Source organism: Scylla paramamosain, chromosome 20, assembly GCF_035594125.1.
Source record: "Scylla paramamosain isolate STU-SP2022 chromosome 20, ASM3559412v1, whole genome shotgun sequence".
NCBI classification, from domain to species: domain Eukaryota; kingdom Metazoa; phylum Arthropoda; class Malacostraca; order Decapoda; family Portunidae; genus Scylla; species Scylla paramamosain.
Genome location: NC_087170.1, coordinates 21,039,847 through 21,053,994, shown reverse-complemented (window position 1 = coordinate 21,053,994; position 14,148 = coordinate 21,039,847). Strand labels below are relative to the sequence as shown.

At 43.1% G+C, this 14,148-nt stretch overlaps 2 protein-coding genes across 6 annotated transcripts in view; one reads left to right on the top strand and one right to left on the bottom strand.

Moving 5' to 3' along the window:
* The window catches only part of LOC135110606 (dipeptidase 1-like), a 125,574-nt gene that overhangs the window by 107,579 nt on the left and 3,847 nt on the right, over positions 1-14,148 (top strand). For all 3 annotated transcript variants that reach the window (XM_064023114.1, XM_064023113.1, XM_064023115.1), the window contains 4 exons: positions 4,160-4,336; positions 5,362-5,446; positions 9,527-9,602; positions 13,206-13,344. In XM_064023114.1, coding sequence (XP_063879184.1) covers positions 4,160-4,336; positions 5,362-5,446; positions 9,527-9,602; positions 13,206-13,344 — 477 coding nt within the window. The remainder of the gene's footprint in view (positions 1-4,159; positions 4,337-5,361; positions 5,447-9,526; positions 9,603-13,205; positions 13,345-14,148) is intronic.
* The window catches only part of LOC135110613 (uncharacterized), a 169,109-nt gene continuing 156,891 nt past the window's right edge, over positions 1,931-14,148 (bottom strand). For all 3 annotated transcript variants that reach the window (XM_064023134.1, XM_064023132.1, XM_064023131.1), the window contains one exon: positions 1,931-2,767. In XM_064023134.1, the coding sequence (XP_063879204.1) occupies positions 2,508-2,767 (260 nt within the window). In that variant the 3' untranslated portion in view covers positions 1,931-2,507. The remainder of the gene's footprint in view (positions 2,768-14,148) is intronic.

The window sequence follows — 14,148 nt, the reverse complement described above, 5'->3', positions numbered from 1 at the left end:
TATCAGTAACAGGATTTTCATATAAAGTAGTGGAAATGAGAAAAACTAATAAAAAAAATATATATATATGTATTAATAACTTGCTGTTTCATTATAAGTTACGAAAAATCTAGCAAATGCATAATAGATCCTTTAAACATGTATGAAGAGAGAAAATGGAGACGAATATCCATGCACCATACCGTAGCAGTGTATCTTAATGCAATGTGTTATAGCGCAGTATATCTCACTCCAGTGTAATTCACTCCAATAATGCGTCACGGACCTCACACAAACCATGGAACAGATATCGACCGTGCAAGGCGCCATGTTAAGCTTATCATGTCTATCTTTTGTCTATCTGTCTACCTGTCTGTCCGTCTACCTGGTTAACTTACACTAACACAATCCTCGTTACAAACTGGAGTGTTAGTATGGCATGTAAGTACTAGAAATGCTTACGGCAGGAGAGTGTGCCATTAGAATATAAGTGAAATGTTAACAGCTGGTGTGCTCGTAACGACGTGCTGAGGGTCGTGTGAAGTGAGGGAAAGGAGAAACAGACTACGGAATGAGAGAGAGAGAGAGAGAGAGAGAGAGAGAGAGAGAGAGAGAGAGAGAGAGAGAGAGAGAGAGAGAGAGAGAGAGAGAACGGACAGACAGACAGACGGACAAACAAAAAGGTGGACAGAGAAACAGCCAGCCAGTCAGCTAACCAGACAGACACAGACAAATAGATAGATAGATAGATAGATGGATAGTTTATTGACCACAGTTAGCAAGCATGTTACAAAAGATCATAAAACAACACTATTCAAAAAATGCAGACACATATTCAGGCAAACGAACAGACAGACAGGTAGATTGGAGAGAGATTAATGGAGAGAAGGTGAAAAGCTGACGTGAACGGGAACAGCAACGACGAAGACGAAAATAATAACAAAAATAACAACAACAACAATAATAATAATAATAATAACAATAAGAATAATAATAATAAGCAAATGAAACGTATATTTAACAACACGAAGAAGAAACAAGCAAAAAAAGAAAAAAACACACACAAAGAAGACGAGGAGGAGGAGGAGGAGGAGGATAAATTCATGGAAAGCAATGATAGGATTGGCAGCAAATTGGTGAGAAAAGAAATAAGAGAAGGAGGCGAGAAAAAATGATAAATTACATAATATTCACATGAAACATATTCCTGGAAAACATGATAGCGGATGCAAGGGAAGGGAAACGACACAGGGTGGAAGGAAGGGGAAGGATGGAGGAGGAGGAGGAGGAGGAGGAGGAGGAGGGAGGTGGAAGGAAAGAGAGAGAATACTTTTACTTTATATGGCAAAGAAATCCAGTTATTAAATTATCCCGGGTGAGTAGAGACACATGATGAGGAGAGAGAGAGAGAGAGAGAGAGAGAGAGAGAGAGAGAGAGAGAGAGAGAGAGAGAGAGAGAGAGAGAGAGAGAGAGCAAAAGGTAAACTGCTCTAACAGTAAAAGATGAACTGCTTAACTCTTCTTCCTTCCTCCTCCTCTTCCTCCTTCTCCTCTTGCTCCTCCTCCTGCTCTCTTCTTCCTCATCCTCTTGCTTTTCTTTCTCTTCCCTTTTCCTTTCACTTTTCAATTTTCCTGAGTGATTTATGGATGGGAAAAATACTGAGGATACAATGACACGTAACATGAAATCTTACTTCACCAACATTCACATATATGGATTAGGAATTCCCAGAACGATGTTGGCGGGAAAAAATAAATATATAAATAAAATTATCTCCTTTTCCGTACTTTGTAGATGATGGTGGTGCTGCTTGTGGTGGTGATGGTGATGGTGGTGGTTGATGGAGGCTGTGGGACGCCTTATGATGCAGAAGTGTGCGGGATATTGATATTGCAGTCGATGTGGCTTAAAGAATACTATAATAACCATGCTGCGTCTTTGAGGTTAATCTTTTACAACCAAAGATGCGAAGTATTTACCGTAGCCATATTTGACTATAAAGGATACAGTCACTGGGCGAAAACTTGTGCTAAACTTGTACTTGTGATGGTTGGTGATTTATTGCGGTACGTATGACGATAAAACAACAATTTCCTAAGTTAAACACAACAGAAAATTTTGCAGTGGTGGTGGCCTGAGTGGGTGTGATTTATGATGGGTGTGCGTTGCGGGGTCACTAAGCTAAGATTGCTAGGGCAGAGATAATAGAATATGCCGAGCTGAGTATGATAGAAAGGAGGAAAGTTAAATTATGTACAGGTTTTCACGCAGATAGGTAATGCTGCAACTGACTGGCTGTGAGTGCTTATCAGATAAAGCACACACACACACACACACACACACACACACACACACACACAAACACACTCTCTCTCTCTCTCTCTCTCTCTCTCTCTCTCTCTCTCTCTCTCTCTCTCTCTCTCTCTCTCTCTCTCTCACGCAAGCAGGCAGTCGTCCAATCAGAGACGGGAATCGAAGGCCTGAAGTTTGCTGAGTGTCAATGAATCTGGAAACACAAATGAAACACCTACTGCCACCCAGTGACTCTACAGACAAAATGAAAACACAGGATCCAGAGAACGGTGAGAAGCGCGGCGTGTGTGTGTGGCGGCGCCTCAGACACAAGCCGCTCAAGGTGGAAGCTTTGGTGCAGAATCTCGGCCGGTGATGGTGATGCCTGCCGCGACCCTCCTACAAGAAGGTGGCGGCCTTTCACTTCCACTGGGAGGAGATCTTCCACACCCAGCAGACCTACACTCCATGCCAGCAGATATGGACATGGGCCGCCTGCAAAATGTAGTCTAAATAATGGTTGCCAAAAAGACTAACAGTACACAAAGGAAGTACAAGGCAGAGAGGTCAGCTTAGAAAGTTATGGTCATTGTCTTATGGGGCTCCGAAGGAATAACTTAGATTGAATTCCTGGAGTGGAAGAAAACAATCACTGGAAAATACTACGGAAGTGTTTTGCGGAAATTAAAGAACGCGTTAAGCAAATAAATGGCGGAAATTAAAATGCATGACAGAATCTCTTCATCACAATAACGCTTCGCCTCCTGCCCAGCCTCCTCACAACCTCTATCCCGTCCCTTCACATTTTTTTCCTCTTTCCAAACATAAAAGAACACGTAAAAGGAGTCAGAAAGATTCCATTTCCCAAATATGCAAGGCAACAGATAAGAGAGAACAAAAAAGAAAAAAAGAAATAAAAATATCTGCAATAACAGTAAAGATAATAATCCAAGAATGTCTGGTATGTGAGAGAGAGAGAGAGAGAGAGAGAGAGAGAGAGAGAGAGAGAGAGAGAGAGAGAGAGAGAGAGAGAGAGAGAGAGAGAGAGAGAGAGAGAGAGAGAGAGAGAGAGAGAGACTGCTACCAAAACACACAACCACCCACACACACACACACACACACACACACGGAGAAAGAGCAATATCAACAAGAAGTAATTTCCGCATCGTCAGTGGCTGGCAACACCCCGCAACACACTCCACGGTCCCTCAGATGACACACGCCACACCAACACCGCCAGGCACTCCATAACGACACCACTGCTGCACGTAACCCAACCTCGCCGCACTGAAGCACCATAATTAAATACATTTCTTCTATCATCTCCCCTTTTGGCGGTACTAGCTGATATATTGCTGAGTACGGAGCAGTGATGATGGTTGTGAAAGTAATGGTTACCCGTATGAGAGGCTGAAGGATGAGGTCACTTGTTTAGGCAGATCTGTGTGAGGGCAGCGACCACGTATCAGATTGATCTTTCAGCGGGTGACCTCAGTCGTCGCTATGGGAACCGGGAGATGACGGTGGGGCAGAACACATCGCTTGGCTGATTCTCCTCCCCCACCCCCTCCTCATTTCCCATTTCCTCCTCACCTCTTTCTCCTATTCACCCTCATCTTCCGTCCTTCCTTTTCCTTTCAGCTCTTTCGCCTCAGTGCCTAAGTGCTCTGCTCCTGGAGACTACCTTACCTCTAGTACCAGGAAACTAACTTGACTCGTCTGTATATAATGCAAGACGACGTCAGTGGGGTAAGAGGAAGGTGAAGTCTTGTTAACTTTTTACCAAACGATGTATTTTTCTCGTTTGTCTTTCTCTTTGTCTGTTACTTCTCCGTTCTCCATCTTGCAAGTTTGTTCTCCTATCACGGGTTTCACTTGGTGCCGCAGACTGTGGTGCGGGAGATGAACCGGCTGGGACTGCTGGTGGATCTGTCCCACGTGTCCCAGGCCACCATGCGGGAGGCGCTAAAGGTGTCGCGCGCCCCTGTTATCTTCAGCCATTCTTCCGTCTACGCCATCTGTAAAAACCCAAGGAACGTGCCCGACGACATCCTTCGAGAAGTGGTGAGTGGCGGAGAGACACTGAGGCTAATGTTATGTGTATGTAAAGGTGGTTGTCTACATATTCGACTTTCATCACCTCCTCTTCCCTTTCTTCCTTTTCCTTTCTCTTCATTTGACTTAATGCCCTCATTATCACTTTCTGCGTCACTGTTCTGCGTATTTGTTCCTCACTTTTCTTCACCCTTCTTACATTCACGTAGCCAACACATCATCTTATCCACACGCCTTTATACAGCGGTGCCATAAAGAGTTACATCATCGTTTGTCTAGATCAGCATCTCTTAAGCCGGAGTGTTATCACCCCGCCTGAAATAAACTTTAGTGGATGCTGGATATTGCTTCTCTTATGTGCAGTGCAACATTTAAGTCGAATATTGGGTTGCCGGACTTTCAAAATCCCATTGTGTGTTGCAATTGGTTTCAAGAGATCCTGGGAATTAATTTCAGCCAAGCGTGATGAAGCATGACAGGCAGCACATCTGGTGTTATTTCGTCATGGTCTAGTAAATCACGCTGATAAATCATCCCTGCTGCCCTTAGCGGGGGAGACGTGTGGCTTTGTTCTCATTATTTGTGATCTGTATCTCTCATACTGTTTTATCACCTTGCTTGTTTCATTCTGGTCCAGATTCAATTAAAAAATCAACATTGTTTTATGATTTCTTGCGCTCTAATTTCTGTTTTGTTTTTCTTTTATTGTATTGACTTTTAATTATGATTCATATCCTTTACGTGTGTTTAGTTTTCTTCGCTTTTTAATTTCAGTGTAACCATATCAACTTAGCGACTTGATCAATTCATATACGCACTTTTCGTGTCGCGTTATGGAGATATGAAGCCATAACAGCATGATAAGTGTATCTGCACGTGTCGAGCTTTTCAGAACAACAATACTCTTTGAGTGGAACTGATCAGATTCGCGTTTTCTCTCTCGTTGATAAAACTTAGGGTGAAAATGTTTGATGTTTCTATCCAAAACATGTCATATTTCAAAACAGTATTATTTATTCATATCCCTCGCTCAGGCGGTGAACGGAGGCGTGGTGATGGTGAGCTTCTACACCCACTTCCTCACCTGCAGCCAGCAAGCCTCCGTCAAGGATGTCGTGGGTAAGTCTCACTCTGTCAATAACAGTGTGTTTCTGTTTATTTCCGTTGGGGTTTACCTGTTCGTGATCCTTTAATTGTATTTTCGTATTTTTGCTTTTTAGATTCATTCATATTTACGTGTGTGTGTGTGTGTGTGTGTGTGTGTGTGTGTGTGTGTGTGTGTGTGTGTGTGTGTGTGTGTGTGTGCGAAGTTGCTGGTTTTTCTGTTGCTGTTGTTGTTGTTGTTTTGTTTGTCTCTGTCTATATCTGTCCGTCAGTCTGTCTGCGTTCTGTCTCAGTCAGTCAGTCAGTCTGCCCACTTGTTTGTCTGTACTGAAAGACAATGTGTGCTGGTGCTAGACCTCTTAATGAACCGAAGCGACCTTCCCAGGTAGCGCCGGCACCAAGTGACCCAACGGTGGCTAGATGCTCGTTTCAGGCAATTAGCACTGACAGAGCCTCTCCCTCTCTCCCTCTCTCCCTCCCTCCCTCACTTCTTCCCTCCCTCCCTCCGTGTGTGTGTGTGTCAGAGAGAGAGAGAGAGAGAGAGAGAGAGAGAGAGAGAGAGAGAGAGAGAGAGAGAGAGAGAGAGAGAGAGAGAGAGAGAGAGAGAGAGAGAGGCTTACAGATAGACGAATGGTTTCAAACAAGCAAACAGACAGGCAGACAAAGTCACAAAATATTCCACTTAAGAAGACGGAAAAGACGGAAGTGTGCAATAATAATTCATGGAAGGACGCGACAGCTTAGAGATCCAGAGCCTCCACTTCAGCAGCACACACTAATCTGATGGCAGCACTTACCAGTAACCTCGACGATCAAAGACGTGGAAAAGAAAGTTATGTTTTACGACTTAATGCTTCTCGTAGGTCTCTGTGGAGCAGCTTTTTCCTTGGCGTGAAAGATGTAATAGGCAAGTAAGTCTATACATGTAAAGGAGTATCACACATGTTCCTGCTAGCTTACTGCTGCCTTCCTTATTTTATTACGTTATTTGGTTCACTGTCCATAGTTCTGCTCAAATAGAAGTGCACTGCTATCCTAAGAAAACAATTGTTAGCTAATTTTGTTTAAGTGAGCCTAACAATCATATGTCATCAGTGATCGTAAATATTATGCAATAGGTTAATTGACTGGAAAATAAGCCACGGATTGTGTAGCCATCCCCATTACTTGTGCCGGAAGTAAAACCACTCGACACAAGTCAAGATTGCATGTCCAGCACCACGCTACATCAGCTCAGTACACGTCCCTTTGTTGTGAAGTGCTGGGGTCATACGATGATTGACAAAAAAAAAAAAAAAAAAGTCACGGATTGAGAAGTTATATTTTCCCATTAGTTTCACATGAATTTAAACTACCCAACACTCGTCCAGGTCCAGCATCACGCTATACCAGCTTATTACACGTCACCTTGCTACGGAATGCTGGCGTCATATCTAAAACTTGTCTTCAAATAACACCAGGCTATTGTACGTGATGTTGCATGACACACACTATTAGGGACTTAAAAACTTCAGTCAGCGTGAGAGCACTTTCACTATTCAGTATTCTTTGCAAATGACTCCAGTGCGCTCAGTAAGTCTTTGTGGTGCGTTAAAAGCCCCTGAACAGTATTAAAATCATTTATGTATTTCTGAAAAGGTACGCGGCACTGTTATCTCCCATTCACTTCACTTTTAACCACTTACTTCCTCCCTCCCAGCCCACTATGAGCCAATCACCATAATTCTCCGGCTCTTTCTACCGCCACTTATCTTCATTTCCCACCGAACACTAGCTCCTCTCCCCCACTGCCTCTATTCACTAGCATCCCCTGTCATGTATCTAGCCTTGCCACTCTTCCAGCCACTCAGAGCACTGCTGTTACTCACACTCGCCACACCTTACAACCCCCACTCCAACACTCCACGCCACTTTCCTCTCCCCACACTCCACTTCACCACTCAACTTCAATAAAAAGAGAAAACCAGCGCAACTTTTCCAGTCTCAAGTCACCCCGAGAGCCTTCAAGTGTAGTGCCTCTGTGTGTGTGTGTGTGTGTGTGTGTGTGTGTGTGTGTGTGTGTGTGTGTGTGTGTGTGTGTGTGTGTGTGTGTGTGTGTGTGTGTGTGTGTGTGTGTTATATTCTTGTCAAAAATAAAATATGGAATAGATTTTGATACAAGACTTGCCCTAGCGTAATCTTCCCTCCATGTCTCAAGAAAATCTGACCAAAAATCCCAACTAACGATCGCTGTTTCAAGGCCCAACGCATCACTTAGTTAACGAAACTACACTTTTTTTTTTCTTTTTTTCTGAGGAAGCCTTGGAAGTTACGACAAAATGGACAGGATAGAAACTAAATTTTAAAGCGCCAAGAATAACTAACCATCTGTGGAGTGGAATGAATAGATTACAACAACAAATGCGTTTACAGTATATTAATTTATGAGAGAGAAAAAAAAAACTAATTATTTGGAGTATTTCATTCCTTATTTTCCTTATAAATCACCTTAGATTTTTTCTTATAAATTCAGCTCTCTCTCTCTCTCTCTCTCTCTCTCTCTCTCTCTCTCTCTCTCTCTCTCTCTCTCTCTCTCTCTCTCTCTCTCTATTGGGCGTTCAGTAAGCGCATTAGGATCCCCGGTGTCCTCAAAGGCGATCTTGATTAACCTGAAGGGCAGTGTTCCATTACACCAAGTGGTCGTACTGCCAGACTTGTTTGTACAGAAAGCCACTTACACGAGGAAGGAAGAGGAGGAAAGTGACGAGGGTCGACTTGACAGGAAAGGGACTTCAAATGTCTTTGCAAGTGCCACGACCCTCTCTCTCTCTCTCTCTCTCTCTCTCTCTCTCTCTCTCTCTCTCTCTCTCTCTCTCTCTCTCTCTTTCATCAGTGCCACGCTCTGAGTTTACAGTCACTCGGCACTGGGGCGGATAGTACTCAGGTCAAATGATCCTCAAGACAGATCGGCTCAGTGCAAATAGACGATGATATCCTTATGAAAGGCTTCCGTTTTCTGGAGTGCGGCGCAATACATTATGTTCCTCTGAAAAAACCTTGACATCTTCCCCTGAAATGTTTCCACCTGGAGCACTTGAACCACTGCCTCGCTCGCTCCAGGCTCACCTTTCGCTGGGTTTATTTTTAGTGTTTTATTTGGATAGCAAAGTCTCCAGGTTGTGGACAGATAACTTAGTTTGGACCATGGGATCTGTATGATTTCAGCGTCTCTCTCTCTCTCTCTCTCTCTCTCTCTCTCTCTCTCTCTCTCTCTCTCTCTCTCTCTCTCTCTCTCTCTCTCTCGAGGCTAAAATTTTCTTCAAGATTTAGCGTCTGAGAGAGAGAGAGAGAGAGAGAGAGAGAGAGAGAGAGAGAGAGAGAGAGAGAGAGAGAGAGAGAGAGAGAGAGAGAGAGAGAGAGTCGACATGAATCGGGAGAATAAAATAGTTACTCTGACGTAAAAAGAAAGAAAAAAAGAATTTCGTAGAAAGAGAAATATTTTTGTTTGCATGAATACTGACGGTGAATGTGTGTGTGTGTGTGTGTGTGTGTGTGTGTGTGTGTGTGTGTGTGTGTGTGTGTGTGTGTGTGTGTGTGTGGTTCTGAAGCGAATAACCCGAATCCAGAGTATATTCAAAACTTAAGTATAGATTTTCTAGATAAATAAATCCACTTCATTCTCATCCCTCCAACTCTCTCTCTCTCTCTCTCTCTCTCTCTCTCTCTCTCTCTCTCTCTCTCTCTCTCTGGTTTTGTGATATGCTTTCCTCTGGTCCAATTTCTTATCTATCCTCTCACGCCTGCCTGTTTCCCTCTCTTTGTCTGTCTTTATCTAGCTTCTCTTTCTCCTCTCGCAATCTTTCTTCTTCTTCTTCTTCATCTCTCTCTCTCTCTCTCTCTCTCCCATCCTGTCATTGTGGCATTATTAATAATCTGTAATCATTCTCATTTCCTACAATAATAACAATCTCTCATATATTGACTGCATTAACCTATTTCATAAAAAGCTTATGTAATTCAGAAGATACCACTAACACTATTCCTCTCTCTCTCTCTCTCTCTCTCTCTCTCTCTCTCTCTCTCTCTCTCTCTCTCTCTCTCTCTCTCTCTCAACAGATCACATCAACCACGTGCGGAAAGTGGCTGGAGTGGAACACGTGGGCATCGGAGCAGACTTTGATGGTGTCAACAAGTAGGTCATGTAGTGTTAAGTATACTGTGTGTGTATGTATGTATGTTAGTGAGAATGTTTGTACGTAAGCGGTAGTAAAACAGCGCACACACACACACACACACACACACACACAGAGAGAGAGAGAGAGAGAGAGAGAGAGAGAGAGAGAGAGAGAGAGAGAGAGAGAGAGAGAGAGAGAGAGAGAGAGAGAGAGAGAGAGAGAGAGAGAGAGTCATTTGATATTATTTCATATTTCGATCTTTCCCTCTTCATCTTTTCCCTCCAGATTTTCCCCTGTATTAAGAGAGACGAAGACAGATCGGAGGAGGAGGATGAGGAGGAGGAGGAGGAGGAAGGAAAAAAGTTATAATTACAAAATATTAGGAGATTTTTCCCGTCTCTCTTGTGCCACTTTCCGGATTTCCGAGAAGACACAATGTGGTTCCTTTCTTCCTTGCTGTTCATGTTCTTTTATTGTTTTCTATTACTGTTTTTCATTTCAAAGTTTCGCCCACCACTTTCTGGAAGGATAGATATAACTCAGCAGGATCCCCTTCCCTGTTGTAATTCTTGTCGAATACTTGTGTTTTTTTCTGCCCCGAAGTAATGAAACACTTCCATCTCGTGTGTGCCTGTCACTGTGTGTGTGTGTGTGTGCGCGTGTGTGTGTGTGTGTGCGCGCGCTAATAATATGAATGAAGACATGAATAAGTAAATACACGTGTACACAAATACATACATACATACATGCAATTATGAATATTAATTCATATTCAGGTTGAGAACAAGTAAATTATTTTACTTCATTATTTTGCACACAATAACATGACACATGTCTGAGGTCGGAAAATGAGGAAGAATGGAGGGAGAGACGAAGGAAAGGAAGAAAAAAATGAAGAGGGTGAGAAAGGAGTGGACATGATGGGAGGAGGGTAGTATATAACGATGAATGGAGTGTTGGGAATAGCGGATGTAGCTGTCAGCCTTCCCTAAAAACCAGTCTTTCCTTTCCTCTATCTGAAGGCAGGGAAGGGGGCGTGGTTAAAAGGACTGCCACTGCATTAGGCAAGGCTGGGTGAGGGAGGCGGCAAATATATGATACAGAAAAGGAGACCAAGGGATGGAAATAACAGGTACACAAATTAAAGGAAACTGAACTAATAAAGCGGAAGGTCTAAGAGGCATTTTTCTACGTAGGCCTAAATAAAGAATAAAAACTTAACGAAGAGGGTGTCTGCTTGTTTTAGGAGGGAAAAATTTAGTTACATTTGCATTATAAATTCAGGGTGTTTCATAATTATAAAAAGAGGTGACGGTAGGAGGAAGACAAGGAAGTATTTTGAGAGCCAAGTTTTTACTAACTGAATCATCTAGTTTAATTTATTCCATGCGTAATAACAATCTATTTATATAATACCTATCACTTATTTGTATTCTAGACGATATACTCATTTACATTATCTAGCTATTACTGCATCTGTTTTTACTTTTAAACAGTACAGCTGGATAAACACATACATCCATACATATACTCGTATCGTTAAAAGTGATGGTTTCTTCAGCATTTTGTATTTTCTTTAATATATAATCTTTTCCTTATAATGGTCTTCCACACACACACACACACACACTAGTCCATTCATTTTTTCTTTTCCTCTTAATTCTGAGCCAACTGGTATCTTAAGCATCAGAAGAAGACGAGGAATGGGAGTGAAAGGAAGAGGCAAAGTAGAAGTAGTAGTAGCAATGATAGCAGTGGAGATGATAGTGACTGGGACGGGTCGGGATGGAGGAGAGGTGGATGCAGGGAACCACAGACGCAAATGAATGAATCATCCTTTTGAGGGAAGCAACAAAAGATGAAGGGGAAGTGCGGGAGACGGAAAAAGGAAATGAGTGTTGGGAAGGGAAAGAAGGGAGGGGGTGGTGGTGGTGGTGGTGGTGGTGGTGGTGGTGGTGGTGGTGATGGTGGTGGTGGTGACGTGTGAGGGAGAGGGAAAGTGATGGCGAGACAGTCACATAAAAGGCTGGGAGGCTTGCGTGAGAGAGGCTGTATTATACTTGATGGTGATAAAGTTTGCTATAATGTGGAGACGTATCATGATTACAATCGTATCACTGTCACTCCTCTCCTCATATTCTTTCCTTAGCCGTGAGTACTCGAGCGTTCACCTGTCACTCATTATCGCCTTCCAATTCATTATTCATTCTACCTGCCCTTCTTCATTACCTTATCTCTGAATCTAACTGTATCACGTCTCTGTGCCTCTTCATGTCTTCCTTGTTCTACTATTACACAGTCTCCTCTCCCTCCCTCTCTCTCTCTCCCTCTCTCTCTCTCTCTCTCTCTCTCTCTCTCTCTCTCTCTCTCTCTCTCTCTCTCTCTCTCTTATCTCACGCGCAGAGCAGCTGTCTGGTAGAAGGTAAATTTTTATGAGAGCCCCTCAGGTCGGCGGCGTGGAGGTAAGAGGGAGGAAAAAACGGGAGGAGGAAGGGAAGGCAAGAGGATGGGAAGCTGTGCTATCGCTTATACTCTACCTCTATCTTTCCCATTCCCCGACACCACGCCGCTACTGCCACTTTGATAATAAGATCACCCCGTCGTCTATCTTCCTTTAGTCTATGGAGAAGAAGGGAAACAATAGGTGCTCTGTGCCAATAAACATCGATATTTTACTTCCACCTCCTCCCTCACCGAAACTAAAAAAGCTCACTGGCTACCATTATTTTTCTTCTCTCCCTTTTATTCCAATGAAGTCGAATTTAGGAATAAAACCATTTTTTTTTTTTTTCAACGAGGAATGCTCGGGAACTTCAATATAAAATGAACGAAATTCCTAAAATTCTTACTCTATCAAAATTCATAAGTGAAATAACCGTGCTGGAAGGGAATTTGTGCGTCTGGCGCGCCGACTCATCTGATCTTCCCACCATACCTCATATTTTTTTCCCCCATCCCCTCTGCATCCCTTCCTCTTTTTCTTCCTCTCTCCCGTGCCCTTAGTCGCTCACAAATCCTGTTTTGACATCGCCATTGTTTGAACCTTAATGGGAGACGCAGATTTCAAAGAGACCAGGACGTCTGTCACTGAAATAATGTAAATGTTACATGATGACATTCTGGCAACACACTCTCCTTCTCGCATCCACGGCACCCCCAGTCCCCCCTCTCTCTCTTTTTTCTCTCTCTCTAGACTTTCCTCTCCATCTGCGAATGTTTACATATACAGCATATTACTACCGTTGTTCTTTATATCCGTCATCAACAAACATGACTCAAAAAGGAGGAAGAATTTAGAAAACAATCAGTTTCACCACCATCAACAACAACAATTTCTATTCACCCCGACATTCTCGAAACAATACAACTACCAACACCTTTCAACACCTCAACCACCAGTAAGAGAACCAACTAATGCATCTTTCCTTCTCTCCCTTGCTGTACCACCCTGACTAACCTCTCCAACCACTTCCAACCCTATCACCCACCCTTCTCCATCCACATCCCCTTGTCTTCTTCCCGTCTCCTCCTGGTGGTGTTCACAATCCTTCTTCTACCTTATACCCAACTTTCCCCACGTCCTTTTCCCTTCGTCCCATGACCCCATCCCTTTCTCACAGGCTGCCGGAGGGGCTGGAGGACGTGTCACGCTACCCACATCTCTTCGCTGAACTTCTCACCGACCCAAAGTGGAGCCTGGAAGATCTCAAGTTACTGGCGGGAAAAAACCTCCTTCGGGTCATGAGAAACGTGGAAAAGGTGAGAAGGCGAGATGGAGAGGAGAGGAGAGGAGAGACGGAGAGCTAGGAAGACAAGGTAGGCAAAAAGGAAGGGAGGAAGGGAGAACGAGGAGGGTAGGAATAAGGGAAGAAAACAAGAACTGAAATGTGAAGAAAAATAAATAAAAGGAAGAAAGGATGGAAGGAAGATAAACAGAAGAGACGGAAAGAGGGAAGGAAGCAAGCCAAAGAAGCCAGAAGGAAGAGAAGAAGTAAGGATTAGAAGAAAGGATTGGAATAACTGAAGAAAACAAGGATGAAAAGCAAAAAAAAATGAAATAAAATAAAGGAAAACAGATACATAAAATGGAAGAAGAAGGGAAGGAGAGAAGGAATGGCTTTGGGAGTGTGGGGAAGTGTTAGGTAAGGATGAATGGATGGATAAAATGTAGCAAGGGAGAACGTGCATAGAGAGAGCAAAAAGGGAAGGTGGGAGGAAGTATCACATCAAATAGGATGGGGAAAATAAGTGAGGAGCTGCAGAAAAGGAGGATTAGCTGGGTACGTACAGATAAGGCGCGGTGAGGAAAACGCCGAATATAGAAGAGGTAGATGGAAGAATAAGAAAGAGAGATTATATGATGAAAGGAATAGACGACTTACAAAACAGAAAACAAAGTGAAAAGCAAAACAAAATAAAAAAAGTAAAAAAAGAAAAAAAAGAAAAAGGGAGATGAATGTAATAGAGGAAAAAATAAGATAGAGGAAGAATGAGAGAGAGAGAGAGAGAGAGAGAGAGAGGAGAGAGAGAGAGAGAGAGAGAGAGAGAGAGAGAGAGAGAGAG